This window comes from Camelina sativa, chromosome 5 (genome assembly GCF_030686135.1).
Source record: "Camelina sativa cultivar CO46 ecotype springtype chromosome 5, ASM3068613v1".
In the NCBI taxonomy this organism is placed as follows: domain Eukaryota; kingdom Viridiplantae; phylum Streptophyta; class Magnoliopsida; order Brassicales; family Brassicaceae; genus Camelina; species Camelina sativa.
Genome location: NC_141884.1, coordinates 34,879,174 through 34,897,095, shown reverse-complemented (window position 1 = coordinate 34,897,095; position 17,922 = coordinate 34,879,174). Strand labels below are relative to the sequence as shown.

The window sequence follows — 17,922 nt, the reverse complement described above, 5'->3', positions numbered from 1 at the left end:
ATTTAAACTTCCCTTACGATAAAATCCAAAACCTTGAAAAGATTTTATACGATCACCCCACAATGGAAAGCAAACACGTACGAATCTCCTAGAATCTTTACCCACAGCTAAAAAACTCCAGAAACATCCACACACGATAACACCTTCCAAGAAAACGATTCCTTTCATGGGCCCCCACCTTACCAGATGTATTATTCTCAACCGTTAGATACGTGGACAAGTCCAATTCCTCTCGTAGTTTCTAATAATAACCCAGTCTCCTTCCTCACTCCTCAACGTGATGTGAAGATACTTTACTGTTTCACAACGTCATAGAGAGAGAACAGTGACCGTCTTCAAGATTTCTCAAGAAAAGCAAATCGAAAAACTCAAAACTAAAGGTAAGAAAGAGATCATCATCCGCTTTGTTCTTTCTTTTTAAGTATAATAAATCAAGAGTGATCTCCTCATCTTCTTCTTCTTTGGTCTATAGATGGAGACAGAGAAGAAGAATAGCAAGAATCTAAGCCTAAAGCATCTTGGGTTCGTTAGGGTTGCAGCGATCCAGATTCTGGCTTCCGTTTCAAATCTCTACGACTACGCTAAACAAAACTCCGGTTCTCTCAAACCCGCTGTGGAAAAGGTTGAAGGAGCTGTCACCACCGTCGTCACCCCTGTTTACCACAAACTCAAAGATGTTCCAGATTCTCTCCTCGTCTTTCTAGATCACAAGGTAAACCCAACCAATTCATTTTCTTGGATCTGATGTGTAAACCCAATTCGTTTGTTTGATCTGATGGAAACCAGATCGTGTTTTACTTGATAAGTTTTGTGGCTAAAGTTTCAACCTTTTTTATAGGTGGGTGAAGCATCATACAAGTTTGATAAGCATGCTCCTCCGATGGCTAAGCAAGTGGTGACTCAAGCACATGTATTGATCTACAAGGCAACAGAGAAAGCTCAGAGCTTTGTGAAAGAGGCTCGTACTGGTGGTCTCAAAGCTGCGTTTAACTTTGCTGCGACTGAGTACAAGTGTTTCGTTGTGACCAGCTCTGTTAAAGTCTGGGCTAAACTTAACCAGTACAAACCAATTCATGCAGTGGGTGAGAAAGCTTTACCTGTGGCTGCACACGTTTCTACTCGGTACAATGAGTTGGTGACGGATATGACTCAGATGGGTTACTCTTTGGTTGGTTATCTTCCATTGGTCCCTGTTGATGATATTGTCAAGGCTTATGAGAAAGAAGGTGCAGAGCAGAAGAAGAAGAAAGGAGAAGATACAGCTACTACTGATGGAAAGAAAGGAGAGACTACTGCCACTACTGATGGAAATGAATCTTCCTCTGATTCGGATTAGGATTGTGTGATTTGGTTGTTGCCCTTTGGAGAGAGTTTGGTTTGGTTACGTATGTAAATGACCTTAGGACCTCTGCTTTTCATCTTAGGACCTCTGCTTTTCATCTTAGGACCTCTGTTTTTCTTTTCTTTGTTCGATCTCAAAACTTGGTCAAGTGTCTCTCAGTTCTTGGTGGTGGTGTGAAAAATGTGATGTGTGGGTCTTTCAGAAATTTATATTCATATCAAAGATGGACAATCAAAACAACTTTACTAAAAGCCAATGAGCATTCCTCTCCCATTCCTAAACGAGTCTTTGAGCTATTATTTGAGTTTGTTTGTTATTGTACCAAGCTCCCTGAAGAACAAATGGAAACAAAGAGAGTACAATACTGAGAAAAATAGTTTGAAAACAGACAGACACATACAAAACAAACAGGTCAAAATTGAGTTTCAACTTCTCACACAGCAGCTAATTCTAGCTGTGTTTACAGGAGACATTAATGAAGCTGTACGAGGAAAGCACTGCAGATTCAAGCACATATGTTAAGTACAAGAAGCGTATAGACTCATCAGATGAGTACAATACATACTTTGCTCCAGGTAACTAAAAAAGTAAAGCAAAGAGCAACATAAAACATCTACCAACCCATCATCAATACAGCTTAGACCTTCAATTTGAAAGCGAGTGCAAACACAGAAACACAAACACTCATAGTTCACACCATTTCTAACCTTAAAAGTATAATCATATATCAACCAACAAAAATTCCTCTATTGACAGACTCTGTCAGACAGAGACAAAACTGTAGACCACCCCATATCAAAATAGCTTTAAGACCCTCAAAGGTTAAATCCTATATCAAACCAACACAAATTCCTCTACCAACCGAGAGACAAAAGCATATAAGAAACTAACTGACAGAGATCGTCAGCGACCTGACTGATTTGATCCGTAAACGAGTCATTTAGCTATTATTTGAGTTTGTTTGTACCAAGCTCCCTGAAGAACAAATGGAAACAAAGAGAGAGTACAACACTGAGAAAAGTAACTTTAAAACAGACAGACACAGACAAAACAAACAGGTCAAAATTGAGTTTCAACTTCTCACACAGCAGCTATTCTAGTTATGCTAAGAGGAAAAGACCAGACACATCAGTAGTAGAAGAGGCGTACAAAACTCATCAGATGATCAATATACTTTTGCTCCAGGCAACTGCAAAAGCCAACAAGTATTGACTGTGATATTGAAAGCTAGCACTTCATTAATCTACTGTATGTGAGCTTTACGCTTGTGAAATTTCAGACATAACCACACAAGAAAAACAATTTATCTACAATGAATTGAATGATATAAGAGAGTAACGACATAAAAGGATTTTGCAATTTGTTATGGAGCAATTTTGCAATTTGTTTGTATGTTCTAATGAATGAAACTTTATACATTTAGATAGATACGAAATCAATGTCATACAGACAGACAAGACAAGCGATGTTGTTAAAAGACATTCCAAACATACAAACAAAATAAACTAATGCTAAGGCTAAGCGATCGGTTTTAGTTCGATCAATATCCCAAATCAATAGAGACAGTCATTATACATCCCCGTATCCTTCCATAGACCTTGAGAGTTCGTCACAAAATCATATAATTGATCAACATCAAACTCTTGATTGCACCCATCGAAGCTCCCATGTAAACCGTCATCGTTCGCTAGAGTTTGTTCTTCATCAACATTGTTTTGAAATACTTGGAGACTCACACTTAAATCATCCAAATCCAAATTCTTCCATATATCATCGACATCAAGCTCTTCATCGAAGCTCCCAGAAACCGCTATGGTTTGTTGTTCTTCAGTGTTGTTGTTTTGAAACCCTTGTACATTCACAGATACATCATCATCTATGTCAACGAACAGACTTGAAGAACAGGGTTGATGATCTAGGGTTTGCTGCTGATGAGTTACGTGTGAACCACCCTTCTCCTTCTCCACGTCCACACAAACATCATACATCTCCATATCCTTCCAAAGATCTTCAGATTTCGTCACAAAATCATATAATTGATCAAGATCAAACTCTTGATTGCATCCATCGAAGCTCCCAAGTAAACCGTCGTTGTTGGGTAGGGTTTGTTCTTCATCAGTATTGTTTTGAAACCCTTGCACATTCACAGATACATCATCATCTACACTGTTCTTGTCTTGAAACCCTTGGACGTTCACAGATACATCATCTACTTCAACGCACAGACTTGAAGAACAGGGTTGATGATCTAGGGTTTGCTGCTGATGAGTTACGTCCACACGATCTCTTTGCTTATTTTTCAACTCCTTCAGATCGTGTAACATCTTCCTCATCGAATCAATCGCACAACCCAATTCCTCCGGATTCTGTGAATTGCCGAGACTCTCATCTTCCCACCAAAACCCTAACTTTTCATCATCATCATCATCCCGAGGAGGAGTCTGACCCGCGAGGAAAGCTGAAACAACATTGTCGACAGAGGAGTGGCCAAAAGAGTAGAAAGAGGCGTGTGAATTAGAAGAAATCGGAGTTGCTAAAATCGCGATTTGTGCGTCAGAGAGAAGACAAAGCTCTGAGGCTTTGTTGAAAAGACCCTTACGACGTTTAGAGAAAGCAACCGCTCGTGGATTTTTCCCATCTATCTTCTTCCCTGTATCAATCTTCCTCTTCAACCCACCCATTATTATATTATGATGTGTTTTGAGATTTCACAGACAACGAGAACGAGACAAGACTTTGAGATTTTTTTTTTTTTTTTGCGTGTTTGCGAAAGAATGAATGTGATGGAACTCACTCTGTTTCTAATCATATATATAATATATAGAGACTTTAACCTCAAGAAACTCAGCTTCTAATTAATCCTAGTTGTTTTCCTTTTTCTGACCTACACTAATCAGTAATTAAAACGACTTAAGTAAAATTGTTTTCCTTTTTTTATTTCTAATTACTCAACGCTCCTGAGACCGAACCAGGTCTGGTTTAAGTAAACCATCGACTTTATTTCCTTTTGTTTTTTGATACTCCGTTAATTGGTAATTAACAAAAAGGGTTTAGATTGTTTCCTTTCTAATAAGAAACGTAAATTTACATTATTAATAGGTTTAGTGAAAACGTCTTAATTTATGGTTTTATAGCTGAATTTTGAAACACATATATGTAAACCAAAAGTAAACCGAATTTGTATGGCTAAAGGTCCTAACTCCTAAGTCCTAACCTTTATAGGTTGGTTTACAAATTTGAGAAGCATGATACTCCGATGGCTAAGCAAGTGGTGACTCAAGCACATGTATGATGTATTGATCTACAAGGCAACAGAGAAAGCTCAGAGCTTTGTGAAAGAGGCTCGTACTGGTGGTCCCAAAGCTGCGTTTAACCATGCTGCGACTGAGTACAAGTGTTTCGTTGTGATCAGCTAGATTAAGGTCTGGGCTAGACTTAACCGGTACAAACCAATTCATGCAGTGGGGGAGAAAGCTTCATCCGTGGCTGCAAAACGTGTTTGGTGACTGATTTGTCTCAGATGGTCTCTTTGGTTGGTTATCTTCCAATGGTCCCTGTTGATGATATTATGAAGGCTTGTGCGAAACAGGATGCAGAGCAGAAGAAGAAAGGAGAAGATACAGCTACTGTTGATGGAAACAAAGAAGAAGCTACTGCCCCTACTGATGGAGATAAATCATCTTCTGATTTAGTGCAGAATTGAAAACATTGTGTGATTTGGTTTGTTGGGTTTGGTTACATATGTAAATGACCTTAGGATATTGTTGGTAGTGTGAAAAAAGTGATGCGTGTTTCTATCATTTTTAATCAAAAGAGACAATTTTAGCAACAAAACTCCATAATGGTCATATAGCAGAACAAAATATTTCATATCAAAGATGGACAATCAAAACAACTTTACTAAAAAAAACAACAAGTATTTCTCTCCCATTTGTAAACTAGTCTTTGAGCTTATTATTTGAGTCTGTACCAAGCTCCCTCAAGAACAATTGGAAACAAAGGGAGTACAGTACTGAGAAAAAAATAGCTTGAAAACAGACATATGCATCCATCAATCCAAAGAGCATAACGCATCTTCCTGCACCAGACAAAACAAACAGGTCAAAAACTGAGTTTCAACTTCTCGCACAGCAGCAGCTAATTGTAGTTGTGTTTAGAGGAGACATTAATGAACTTGAAACTGTAAATAAATAGGAGGAAAGCACTGCAGATTCCAAGCACATATGTAATATGTTAAGTACAAGAGGCGTATAGACTCATCAGAAGAACAATATATACTTTGCTCCAGGTAACTATGAAAGTTGAGCAAAGAGCAACAGAAAATATCTACCAACCCATCATCAATACAGCTTAGACCCTCAATTTGAAAGCGAATGCAAACACTACTATTCCACCATTTCTAACAACCTAAAAAGTAAAATCATATACTAACCAACACAAATTCCTATATTGACAGAGACAAAACTGTAGATAAGTAGCAAGTAAGAATACAAATTCGAAGAACAAATGTGAAGGAGAAAAGATGTACAAACTCGTCCACTATGATGGTGATCCAAGGATTCATTACTAAACAGAAAATATTACCACCCCATATCAAAATAGCTTAAGACCCTCAAAAGTCAAATCATATATCAAACCAACACAGATTGCTCAACCAACCGAGAGACAAAAAAGCATATAAGAAACTAACCATTGTTTGATTAGTGTGAAGATGAAGGAGGAGGAGTGTAGTTGTCCTGAAGGAGATCATCATAAGGATCCCTACGACCAGCAACCTGACTGATCTGAGGATCCCAACGAAGCTGAGCATTGTGACGCTCAAATGTCCAGAATCCATAAGGACGAATAGGTAAAGCCCACATCTCCTTAATCTTCTTGCACCTCTCATGCATCTCATATATGTGTTCCCTTGCTTTCCTGTCTCTATCCTCTGGATTCTCCATTAACCTTAGCACCAAATTCTCCGCGAATTCCATTATGAAACCCATCTCTCTCTCTCACTGCAAAACTCAAACACATACTACTACTCACAATCGATTTCACCCCAAAGTTAGGTTTTTTAAATATAATCAAATCCATAAATTGAGCTCTGTGACCTAAAATTACGAAACCCATCTCGTCTCTAAACTCAATGCCACTCAAAATCATACCACTCACAATCAATTTCAGCCAGAAATTAGGGTTCCTATCAAATCAAAGCAATTGATCTCCAAAAATTGGGTTCTCTGACCTAAACATCACGGTACACTCTGGTTCCCATCTAGATCTAGGTTAAGGTTCTAGGAGCCGGACATTACAACAATTAGGGTCTCTTTTATATCATTTCTCCTAAGACGAGGATCGACACAAACCTAAGACTAAAGATCCTAGGTTTAAGATCGATACTAAAACCAATTTGAGAATGAGATGGAACGTACCTTGAGATACGAAAACCAAAGGATGAAGATTGCTGAAGCTTTTTTTTGCTTTGGGAGGGTCAGAGAGTTTTTGATACAACTCAGCGCAGAGCAAGTGAATGAAAGAAGAAGAAGAAAACAGAAATCTGATAGAAACCAGAAACTGCGTGTTGTTTGCTACTTGGAATGAGGGAAACAAGACGTTTTTTTTTCCGAAAACGCCACGCAGTTTTATGTGTCAAACCCCCAATTGTATATTGCTCTCCGTTGGTTATCACTTATCACTTATTCGTTTCGATTTGATTTTCAGAATTAAGAACCAACAAGATTACAAAATCAAGGTAAAAATACTAGTGTGGAGTTGAGAACCAAAAAAAAACTCAATACAAAGTTGAACTTGAGTTAGTGTAGTTAAACTGAAAAGCATATAAACATTCTTCTAATTGTTACACGTTGTTAATTATTACTACTTTTATATTAAATTATCATTCACTCACTCAAAAGTAAATTTAAACTAAATCACTTTCTTGTCTTAATTCTCCAATATTAATATATATTTTGATATTTTTCTTTCGTTAATATTTAAGAAAACAAATTATAGAAGAAAAGGATTTTCACAAAACTACTTTTATCGGGATGACACATAAATCAAATCTAAAAATAATTAAAATAGTCGATTAAACGACTAATTGAAGTATTGAACAGAAAAGATTGTTTGCCTATTCATTTAGGGTCTTTTAATTTTTGTCTCAAAGTGTGTTCAAAGACACATTCTCCTTAACAAGATAGTTCACCGATGTAAGAACTATTGTCAAACGAATAAGTGCCTTCAAACTATCTATGCAGTATGCCAGTATGGTATACTATCCATTTCTTTGTCGCAGGTCTCACGTACGTCTGGTGAGCGTTCAATCTCTATCAGAGAATGCCACACTATATTTTTTTTTCGTGAAATCCCCATAGGATTCGTAAAACATTCAATTTTTTTTTCTACCTAAAAAGGCCACACTACATTTTTTTTAACACAACATTTAATTTCTTTATATTCCCTACCTAAAAGGCCATAACTATATATATACACACAACATCTATACGTATGTGTTTATGATTTGGACTAAAGCTGGCAATTCTAACCACTAGCAATAAATGGGCTGGGCCTCTTGTACCAACCCCCATCCTCTTCTTTTCTCTACTTTGTTTTTTTCGTTCAAATTTCAATTTAAGTTGATACATTTATTTTGTGACCCCAAAAAGAAGGTAGATGAACAGAAAGATCCAATATTTTTTTTTTTTTTTTTGATTGATTGATTGCAACAGAAGCTACTTAATAAGTGAGTCAATTTTGGCCACTGAACAGTAATTCTGTTTTACTTTTTAGGCATTGACAAAATCGGTAAATACATTATCACGATATTTAGTTAAATTAATGCAAAGCTTGTTGGTCCAAAACATATGTATCTACATTCTTCTTCAAGAAATCATAGTTTTATGAAAATGTGCCTATGTGGAGTTACTTTAGACATAGTCACATAACGCTATTTGATTACCTTGAGCTAAATTACACCGTGCGGTCGATTCGCATAGATTAGATTCTCATAGGATGTTAAATAGTTATGCCAAATTTTAGAAAATATTTTTAGTCAAAAACTATATATATTTTGAAAAAAATCACCATATAATATAGTGAAAAATTGAAAATAGACTAGATTAACACAAATTTGGAAAAATATTGCTCGATTGACACCCTCCCTTAAGAAAAAACTAGAATGACACAATATTATGTTTAAATTACCAAAAGCCCAATTAAAAATGAAATAAGAACCGTTCGAGTCGATTCTCATAGATAAGATTCTCATAGGATGTTAATAGTTATGCCAAATTTTGGAAAATATTTTTAGTCAAAAACTATAGCCTTGATTGGTGAACACAATTAAAGCTGTACCACTTGTACAAATTTGAATTTTTACCAATCACAAAAGCGTTACTAAAAACTTTATTAAAAATTTTACTCTCAGCTTTTTGGTACAAATTTTATGTACAGCTTTTTCTTACAGCTTTGCAGTATTCCGTAACAGCTTACAGCTCCAGCTTACAGTTTTGGATACGTTACCAATCGGACCCTATATATATTTTGAAAGAAAATCACCTATAGTATATTATACTTTTCTCACATTTTTAATTTGTTATGTTTATTCCATGCTTACCACATTTGAGTATTTGATACTTTTGTTCTACAAATTCCCAATTAATTCCTTAGTTATGTTCATCATTGTTCCTTCCGCTGTGACTAGTTGGAAACATATATATATGAGTAATATCTATTTATTTTAACAACATTGCTTTATTCTTTTTATTTTTTTCTCATTCACACTTTATTTAATTTCTCAAAGACTATTTGATTAAAATGCTTTGCTGGTGGGTCTAAAGTTTTTTTCTTTTTTAAAAAAAATCCCACTCCCGTAAAAATTCCTCATTCTCTCCCACTAATACACTCTTCTATGTTCCTCCCTAATTTGCTTTTCAAGTCATACTAATCATGTTTTGTAACGATAACATGTTTTGAAGATATGGCATAAACAACGTTCCTAGTAAATGTATGATGTTATGTTCATTTGGTTGTTAGTAGTCTACAAATTTCGTCTGAAATATACAATCTTTTAAGATTTCATAATGTTTACGAAAGAAATCTAGTTTTCTTGGTTCCCTTATTTAGTGGTAAAAGTATATATGCAATAATGATTAGAAAGCAAATTGTAAACCAACGATGATGGGCCCGTGAAATAAAACATTTGTGTTTGTCAGATAATATCGTGGTTGTGGAGACAATAACGTATCAAAAGAGGGTCCACGATCATTTATTTAAATATCAGAAATTAAGCTTTCTGTTAATCCATATCTGATTTGCAATGAGGTTTTCCCGGTCTGCCTAATTGAATTTACGAAAAAGGAAAAAAGCACGAATTACATGAAGAAAAAGAAAGCTAAAATAGATCGCACACCCCATGATGCTTTGTCACCCATTAACCTTAAAATTTTATTATATAATCACTACTTTTATTAATTATTAACTGTTGCCTGCTGCTGGTATGAGTATCGACAATATTTATTTTTAAGATACAAACTTTACCTTGAAAGCTAAATCTGAATTATCAAGACACGTTCATTTGTCTATAAAATCATTGTCGTGCGGATTTAGTATTTACAAACCCTTCGAATTAGGTGTGGTCAAAATATTCCTACTGAGTAGTCTTACCGCAAATTTATTGCTTCAAATTACTAACCATATTGTACAATAGTGGAGCTTTTAGCATTTTTACGTGAATAAAATGAGAGTTACATTTTAACAAAATAGCCGATACTGTGAAATTAGCGATAGTACTGTCAGAAATGAACAATACTTGGTTTCACCTCTAGGGGTAAACTTCTCCATTCATCCCTTATAAAATAAAGAAATAAAATTTGTATACATTATTATAAAATTAAAAACTTAAATCGCTCTTTAATAAACCCAAACCGACATATATAAAATCTAAACCCTAACCATTTCATTTGTGACATATAATTTTGTTCTACTTGTAAAATCTAAACCATAACCATCTCATTTGTGAATCCAAACCGACATATAATTTCATTCTAATTGTGAAATCTAAACTCTAACATCTCATTTGTGAACCCAAACCGACATATAATTTCGTTATACTTGTAAAAACTAAACCCTAACCATTTCATTTGTGAACGCAAACTGACATATAATTTCGTTCTAATTGTAAAATCTAAACCCTAACCACCTCATTTGTAAATCCAAACCGACATATAATTTCGTTTTAATTGTAAAATCTAAACCCTAACCACTTCATTTGTAAACCCAAACCGACATATAATTTTATTAATTTTAAAAATCTAGACCAAACCAATATTTAACTTTCCTTAATTAAAAGTATACAGAATTTGTTTCCTTAATTTGATTTGCTTTTTAATTTAATTTTGATTTATTTTTTTAAATGAAATATTAGATGGAAGATTCCGATTGGCTGAGAAAAGAGGGGGTGAATGGAAAGGTTCACCCCTAGGGGTGAACCTAAGTATTTTTCATAATACAATCGGATTCACCCCTAGGGGTAAACCTCTCCATTCACCCCCTTATAAAATAAGGAAATAAAATCTGTATACATTATTATAAAATTAAAAACTTAAACCGCTCTTTAATAAACCCAAACCGACATATATAAAATCTAAACCCTAACCATCTCATTTGTGACATATAATTTCGTTCTACTTGTAAAATCTAAACCATAACCATCTCATTTGTGAATCCAAACCGACATATAATTTTATTCTAATTCTGAAATCTAAACCCTAACATCTCATTTGTGAACCCAAACCGACATATAATTTCGTTATACTTGTAAAAACTAAACCCTAACCATCTCATTTGTGAACGCAAAACTGACATATAATTTCGTTCTAATTGTAAAATCTAAACCCTAACTACCTTATTTGTAAATCCAAACCGACATATAATTCTGTTTTAATTGTAAAATCTAAACTCTAACCACTTCATTTGTAAACCTAAACCGACATATAATTTTATTAATTTTAAAAATCTAAACCAAACCAATATTTAACTTTCCTTAATTAAAAGTATACATAATTTATTTCCTTAATTTGATTTATTTTTTCAAATGAAATATTAGATGGAAAATTCTGATTGGCTGAGAAAAGAGGGGGTGAATGGAAAGGTTCACCCGTAGGGGTGAACCTAAGTATTTTTCGTCAGAAATTACCTTAGCTTCGAGCTCGCTTACTTCGGTTTATTGCTAACTCGCTTCCTCTTTTACTCTTACCGCACGTTTTTACTATTTAATCTTGTTATGTAGATTTTAACTTTTTATCTCCTTATAGGTTTTCGTAAGTTTCCTTTTATAACATTTTCCATTTATAGATATTTTCCAAATCTGAAAATTTTCTTGTATAGTTTGACTAACCTTTACTTTTTTACTATCCCCTAAATTACTAACATTATAGTTTTTGTTTGATCTTATTGACCTCTAGATTGAATAACAATTCGGTAAAAAATGAGAACACTAACATTTTTTCAGAAAACTTACCATGGGCAACACACCTACGTAATCAACTTATAAGGAGACAAGTGAAAAACGTTGTTCGTGAAAATCTATATGGTATCAAACCCATACTTACTATTTTTTTTTTTTTAGGCAAAGACCCATACAGCCATACTTAATAAACAGATCAATACGAGAAACTTGAAGACTACGTACCTCGCCCAAATACTTACTAAGTGAAAAAGCGAAAGAAAAGAGAAAAAATTCGAAGGTGTTTGAAAAAGGAGACACGAATAAAGGATCCACAAGTGTCATGGACCTCAACTCTTACTCTCTTAGAAAGAGTTTACAATTTTCTGAAAATGAATACTTTGCAAGGTCTCCCGCAGGTCAAAGAAGTATGCCTCCAAAGCTTGAACATCCGGGAACTTTCACAATAAAATACCTCAGAGGAACACATTACACATGCGATCTTATGTCAAATGTGAGAACCATTGCCGTAAAGCTTTCAAGGAGTTTAAAGATAGAAAACGATGGAAAATGTTACCGGAAAATAGCAACCTCGATCATGAAGTGTTGGAGTAATGGTTGTCAATATAATTGCTCAAGTCAATATAATTCCAAGTGACTTAATGTCCTAGAAAAGAAAAGTCCATTCTTCGCAAATAGTCAAGAGCAATCATAAATGTTTAGAAGGGGACAATGAAAATGAGTTTATTATTATGAAGCAAGATGATTGAATTCAAATATTGGTGTAGGGACGATATGCAAACCACGAGGGGAACCTAATGCGATGCAAGAAAAAGCTCAAAACACTCAAGATAAGGGTCAAAACCTCACCCTCCTCCACTATTCAAATATGAAAAAAAGAATACCAAAACCAAAGACGAAATCAACAAAATCAGAATGTAAAGATGAAGAATAAAGGAGAGATAAGCTCCTTACGGCATTAGATTTCTCAACAAAAGTAAAAACTAAATTACGATTTTTAACACGAAAAGTAAAAAAAAGGCCGTTCATTTATAACTCCTCTTTACAGTCGATTTGGAATTACAAAAATTACTCTACTCGATGGTAATATAATTAACCTAATCTTTTCCACTAATAGCAAAAAAAAAAAAATGAAACAAGCTTCCGTTTTTTTTACCTTCATCTCTCGCGTCGTTTTTTTTTTTACTATTCAAAGCAGCAGCCGTTACATTGCCGTTAACTCATTGGAAGCAAAACATTATCACCGTTACCATTACCGTCAATCTGAACGTTACCTTCACCACCTTCAACTTCATCAGGCCACCGTTCAACCGGAACACAGTCCATCTTATGCCGGAGTTTCCAATCCAAAGCTTGACAAGCGCGTGAGCAGTAATTCACAACACCACAAACCGAACACCTCCTAAACTCATGCTTCCTCGTCTCCGGCCGTCCACATCCAGCGTGTGAACACAACCTCAACCCATCTCCGGGATAATCACCGCCGCGTACGGCGAACCACTCAGCCAAAAACTTATTCGCCGGATGCGTCTCTGGTGCCGGTACATTACACCCGAAATCGCTAAGCAAAGGACAACCTTGTCCATGGTTAGGAACCGGAGGTGGCTGTGCTAAAGTGAGCCACGTTGGCCTATCTTGTACCCCGGAAGATAAAACGGCGGCGAGCTCACGTGCGTTGGCTTGAACGAGAAACCTACGACCTTCGGACACGTTTTGAGGAACACCATAACCATCTTGAAGACAGTGACCAAGCTCACGTAACGCGTCGACGTGTCCAAGAAAAGCCGCACGCGCACACAAAGCCACACCGGCTCTAAGATCTTTATCGTTCTTGGAACCACCGCTTCCGTTGAACTGAATCACGGCTAACGAATACAAAGCCGGCGCGTGAGAACTAATCGCGGCTTTAGCCATCAACGACGCGCCGTTTCCTCTGTTTTGTAAACAATAAAAGCGAATCTACACGAAAATGGAAATAAATATCAAAACTTAACCATTTATTTTAACGAAACTAAGTAATAAAGTTTTAAAGAAACTAACCATTCCTAGAGTGTAAGAAGCTTCGAGACTTCCGGCGTCGACACACCGTTTTAAAAACCGGTGAGAATTTTCCGACCAATTATGAGCTTTAACAGCAATAGCTTTAGGAGACAACTTCGACAACACGAGAGGGTTCATAGCTAATCCGTTTAATCTTTTACATCTGTAACGAAAAATAAAACACAAAATCAAAAATTAGAACTCTGTAACGCAAAAAAAAAAAACCAAACCGGTGATAAAAAAGGAAAAAACCAAACCGGAAAGCTTACGTCATCAAAACGTTGATGAAATCAGCAGGACATCGTGAAGAAGAGCCAAGTTTACAAAGGATAGTAACAACAAGATCGTCAGGGATTGAATCTAACAAATCTACACCACCACCAACAACAGTTTCCGGCGCCGGAGAAACAGAGGAAGAAAGACCAACAACACATCGTCGGCGTTTTCTTGCCGGAGTAAAGTCCCCGGAGAAAACTCTCTTCATTGTTTTTGTAACGGGTAACATAATAATCTTCTTTGTCTTTTTTTTGAGAGGAGGATTACACACAGAGACTCTTCTTATCTCTTCTCTCTATCTTTTTTTTTTTAATCTCTTTGGCTTATAAATATACAAAGTGGTTGAGTTGTATCTCTCTTTCTCTGGTAGTGGAATTACGAGTTTACCCTTGTACTTTTGTCTTTATTCCCCGGTCAAAACGTCGTTGACCCCAATGCTCGCTTTAACGTAGCTTCATGAATAAATATATTTTATTGTGAGGTTATATTTATACAAGAGAAATAAGAGGATCTTTTAGTCTTTATTTATAAATCAAAACGGTTACAAAAAGGGACTAAAATTTGTTGAAACTAACTCCGGTTATTTACTTTTTTTTTTACCGTAGAAAATGCGTAATTGCGCGTGTGAAACACGTGAGGGAAAGTGCGAGTAAAGGATTTATGTAACAAACTAAGGAAAGAACTGATGTATAGGAAGAAGAGAGAGAGAGAGGTCAAACGTTAAGAATCAGCCAATTACTATATTTTACAACGGTTACTTCTTTTTATCTCTTTTTTTTTAATTAATACTTTGATATTTTGCTTCTTCTTTTTTTTTTTCTAAAGGGGACAAAAATAAAAGTTTGCATTTGACTCAAAGAAAAGGTAAAGTTATCATTTTTATTTTTTAAAGTGTAAACTGCTTCCGAAACCAAAGAACAATTAAAACCAGTTTATGATTTTAAAATGTTATTTTAATGTATTTAATTTTAACTTAGTCAATATATTTTGTCTAAAATGCTACATCATAAATTAATTAAATAAATGATTTTAGGAAAAAAAAAATATATATATATATATATATATATAAGATTTTCACCTATATATAGCTTAAAGGCATGATTTACTTTCTCAAATTAAGACAAAATAGTCAACAAACACACAAAATTATGATGGAAACCATAAAATATACAAAGTGCTACAAAATTAGTTAAAATATCTGATTTTTAGAAAGAAATATGCAAAAATATATTTTACCTATATATATCATAAAGACATGATTTACATTCTCAAATTGGGACAAAATAGTCAATAAAATACAGGATTAAGATAAGAAACATAACATATACAAAAACCTATAAATTAGTTAAATTACATGATTTTAGAAAGATATATACTAAATATATAACTTAAAGGCATGATTTACTTTCTCAAATTAAGATAAAATAGTCAACAAACACACAATATTATGATGGAAACCATAAAATATACAAAGTGCTACAAAATTATACAAAAGATATTTACCTCTATATATCATAAAGACATGATTTACTTTCTCAAATTGGGACAAAATAGTCAATAAAATACAAGATTAAGATGAAAAACATAACATATACAAAAACCTATAAATTAGTTAAATTACATGATTTTAGAAAGAGATATACTAAATATATTTACCTATGTTTAGCATAAAGTCATGATTTACTTTCTCAAATTAAGAAAAAATAGTCAATAAAACACAATATTAAGATATGAGAGAAACATAATATATACAAATACAAAGCCATATAAATTAGTTAAAATACTTGATTTTAAAAAGAAATATACTAATGGGGGTTTTTAGCTTGAGATTTGAATAGAGTTTTAAATATTTTAAATATTATGTAGAATCTGTTGTTATTAGATCAATTTTTTTTTTTTTTTTTTGTCAACCATATCAAGATTTTGTTAAACTCTGCTAAAGTTTAGTGTTATTAGTTTGTGATTTGTAAAAAGTCATTTAAAATATTAACAAATTTGGGTTATTTGATTCAAACTTTTATAAAATTATTAAAAGTTTTGTGTTACTCAATTAAAACAACAAAATCTAGGATTGTTAATGAATTCAATTATTATGTTATTGGTTCATGATTTTATATATTTTCTGCACAAAATAAAATAATAGAAAATATCATAAATATACATAGATTTTTTGAAGCATTTTACAAAATTTTAGAAAATTATTCAACAAAATTATAGAATACTCTCTAGCAATACTTAAAAATCTTTCACTTATTCACTTTTGATGATTTTGTTGAAGTCTTAAAAATTCTTTATAAATTAGAATCCTAAAGATATTTAAACACAAGATTGAGATGAGAATCATAACATATACAAAACATTAAAACTAGTTAAAATACATTATTTTAGAAAGAAATATACAAAAACAATCTACCTCTATAGCATAAAGGCATGATTTACTTTTTGAAAATGGGACAATATGGTCAATAAAATACAAGATTAAGATAAGAAACATAAGATATACAAAACACTATAAATCAAGATATAATGGTAAAAAATATACAAGATTTTTTTTTGGACAAATAATATACAAGATTAAAATTATAAAAAAGTAAAAAAACATAAGATATATCCCTATATAATAAAACGGAAGTACACAACATTGTTTTGTAGACTATATAATTTTAATAAGTTGGTTATAAATAGGTTATAGATTAAGTTTTATATTATTTGTATAGTATGGATTTATTGTTTCCAAAAATCGTAAAGAGAATATTCTAAAAAATCATTTGAGATCATCTAACTTACCATATTAATTTTCTTTATTAAATTATTCACCAAATAAAATATTTTGATATCTAATTTAATATATTAATTTGTTAATTATCATTATACTTCAAATCTCATTAGACTTGAGTGAAATATTTGAGAATGTTAAATACATACACTTTTAAATTTATTTTGCAAAATATCATATTAAATTTATTTAAACAATTATATAAATATTCTACATTGTTTGATAACAATAAATCGCATGATAACATAAACAATGGATAATTTATAAAAAAATTGCAGGTATGTATAATTTGATAGAAATAAATCAGAATATTGCAATTTGGTTTAGTTTCAATCTCATTCATTGCCATCCAACAAATTTAAAGTCTGACAAATCACAAAATTGCCCATTATTTTGTCGAGTTCAATATCATTCATTGCCATCTAACAAATTTTTAGTCTATATTAACAAGTCACTATATTGCCATTTAGTGTAGTTCAATCTCATTCATTGCCATGCCTTCTAACAAATTTGTAGTCTACTAGTACAGTATAATTGACAAACCATCGAACCTATTTCCCGAAGAAGTAAAAACCATCGAACCTATTTCCTATTAACTTGTCTTTGCTTTATTGGAAAAGTCATCCCACGTCTATATTTATATTTCCCATCATCTCTGTTTTTTTTCATTATATACCTTTATACTATAAGTATATAATGCTTTTAGTGCGTTTTAATGTCACCACCTCTACTTTATTATAGTAGGGATGTGAATAGCTTAACAGTAAACACTTAAAAACATTATGCGATTCATACATTATTTCTATCTTTAATCTTGATTGTCAATACAAAAATTCAAAGTACATCAAATCTAAACCGACTAAAAATTTAATATATGAAATATAAAATAAAAGTCGGAAAGTTGAAAAGACGTGTAATTGACAAGGTAATTAAGTAATAATATACGTATTTAAGACATAAATATAGTGATTATCAATAAGAACGTAAAAAAAAAATATTGGTTCTCAAGCAAAACGATTCGTCGGCGGGCGTTAGCTT

At 33.3% G+C, this 17,922-nt stretch overlaps 3 protein-coding genes and 2 pseudogenes across 4 annotated transcripts; 2 read left to right on the top strand and 3 right to left on the bottom strand.

Annotated features, from left to right (window-relative positions):
- The first annotated feature begins 37 nt into the window (after positions 1-37).
- Positions 38-1,593, top strand: LOC104787742 (REF/SRPP-like protein At1g67360). The gene is made up of 3 exons (XM_010513361.3): positions 38-380; positions 473-712; positions 839-1,593. Exons 2-3 carry the CDS (start codon positions 473-475, stop codon positions 1,334-1,336), a joined length of 738 nt encoding a protein of 245 aa, XP_010511663.1. The 5' UTR covers positions 38-380; the 3' UTR covers positions 1,337-1,593.
- A 1,057-nt stretch (positions 1,594-2,650) lies between these two features.
- On the bottom strand, positions 2,651-4,094 carry LOC147944757 (agamous-like MADS-box protein AGL97 pseudogene; annotated as a pseudogene). The gene has a single exon (XR_015558541.1). The product of XR_015558541.1 is annotated as an agamous-like MADS-box protein AGL97 pseudogene (transcript).
- Positions 4,095-4,626: 532 nt separating this feature from the next.
- On the top strand, positions 4,627-5,045 carry LOC104789667 (REF/SRPP-like protein At1g67360 pseudogene; annotated as a pseudogene).
- Positions 5,046-5,162: 117 nt separating this feature from the next.
- Positions 5,163-6,889, bottom strand: LOC104787741 (uncharacterized). The gene is made up of 3 exons (XM_019246050.2): positions 6,760-6,889; positions 6,033-6,342; positions 5,163-5,420 (listed from the first exon to the last, which is right to left on the bottom strand). Exon 2 carries the CDS (start codon positions 6,328-6,330, stop codon positions 6,043-6,045), a length of 288 nt encoding a protein of 95 aa, XP_019101595.1. The 5' UTR covers positions 6,331-6,342; positions 6,760-6,889; the 3' UTR covers positions 5,163-5,420; positions 6,033-6,042.
- A 5,913-nt stretch (positions 6,890-12,802) lies between these two features.
- On the bottom strand, positions 12,803-14,602 carry LOC104787739 (F-box protein At1g67340). Its single transcript, XM_010513360.3, has 3 exons — positions 14,102-14,602; positions 13,833-13,995; positions 12,803-13,751 (listed from the first exon to the last, which is right to left on the bottom strand). The coding sequence occupies exons 1-3, from the start codon at positions 14,335-14,337 to the stop codon at positions 13,008-13,010; spliced, it is 1,143 nt and encodes a 380-aa protein (XP_010511662.1). The 5' UTR covers positions 14,338-14,602; the 3' UTR covers positions 12,803-13,007.
- Positions 14,603-17,922: the final 3,320 nt, after the last annotated feature.

Coding starts and splice junctions, on each gene's coding strand:
- LOC104787742 (XM_010513361.3), top strand. CDS start 473: ATGGAGACAGAGAAGAAGAATAGCAAGAATCTAAGCCTAAAGCATCTT. Junction 713..838: donor TCGTCTTTCTAGATCACAAG/GTAAACCCAACC, acceptor CCTTTTTTATAG/GTGGGTGAAGCATCATACAA.
- LOC104787741 (XM_019246050.2), bottom strand. CDS start 6,330: ATGGGTTTCATAATGGAATTCGCGGAGAATTTGGTGCTAAGGTTAATG.
- LOC104787739 (XM_010513360.3), bottom strand. CDS start 14,337: ATGTTACCCGTTACAAAAACAATGAAGAGAGTTTTCTCCGGGGACTTT. Junction 13,996..14,101: donor TTCATCAACGTTTTGATGAC/GTAAGCTTTCCG, acceptor TTTTCGTTACAG/ATGTAAAAGATTAAACGGAT. Junction 13,752..13,832: donor CTTCTTACACTCTAGGAATG/GTTAGTTTCTTT, acceptor ATTTTCGTGTAG/ATTCGCTTTTATTGTTTACA.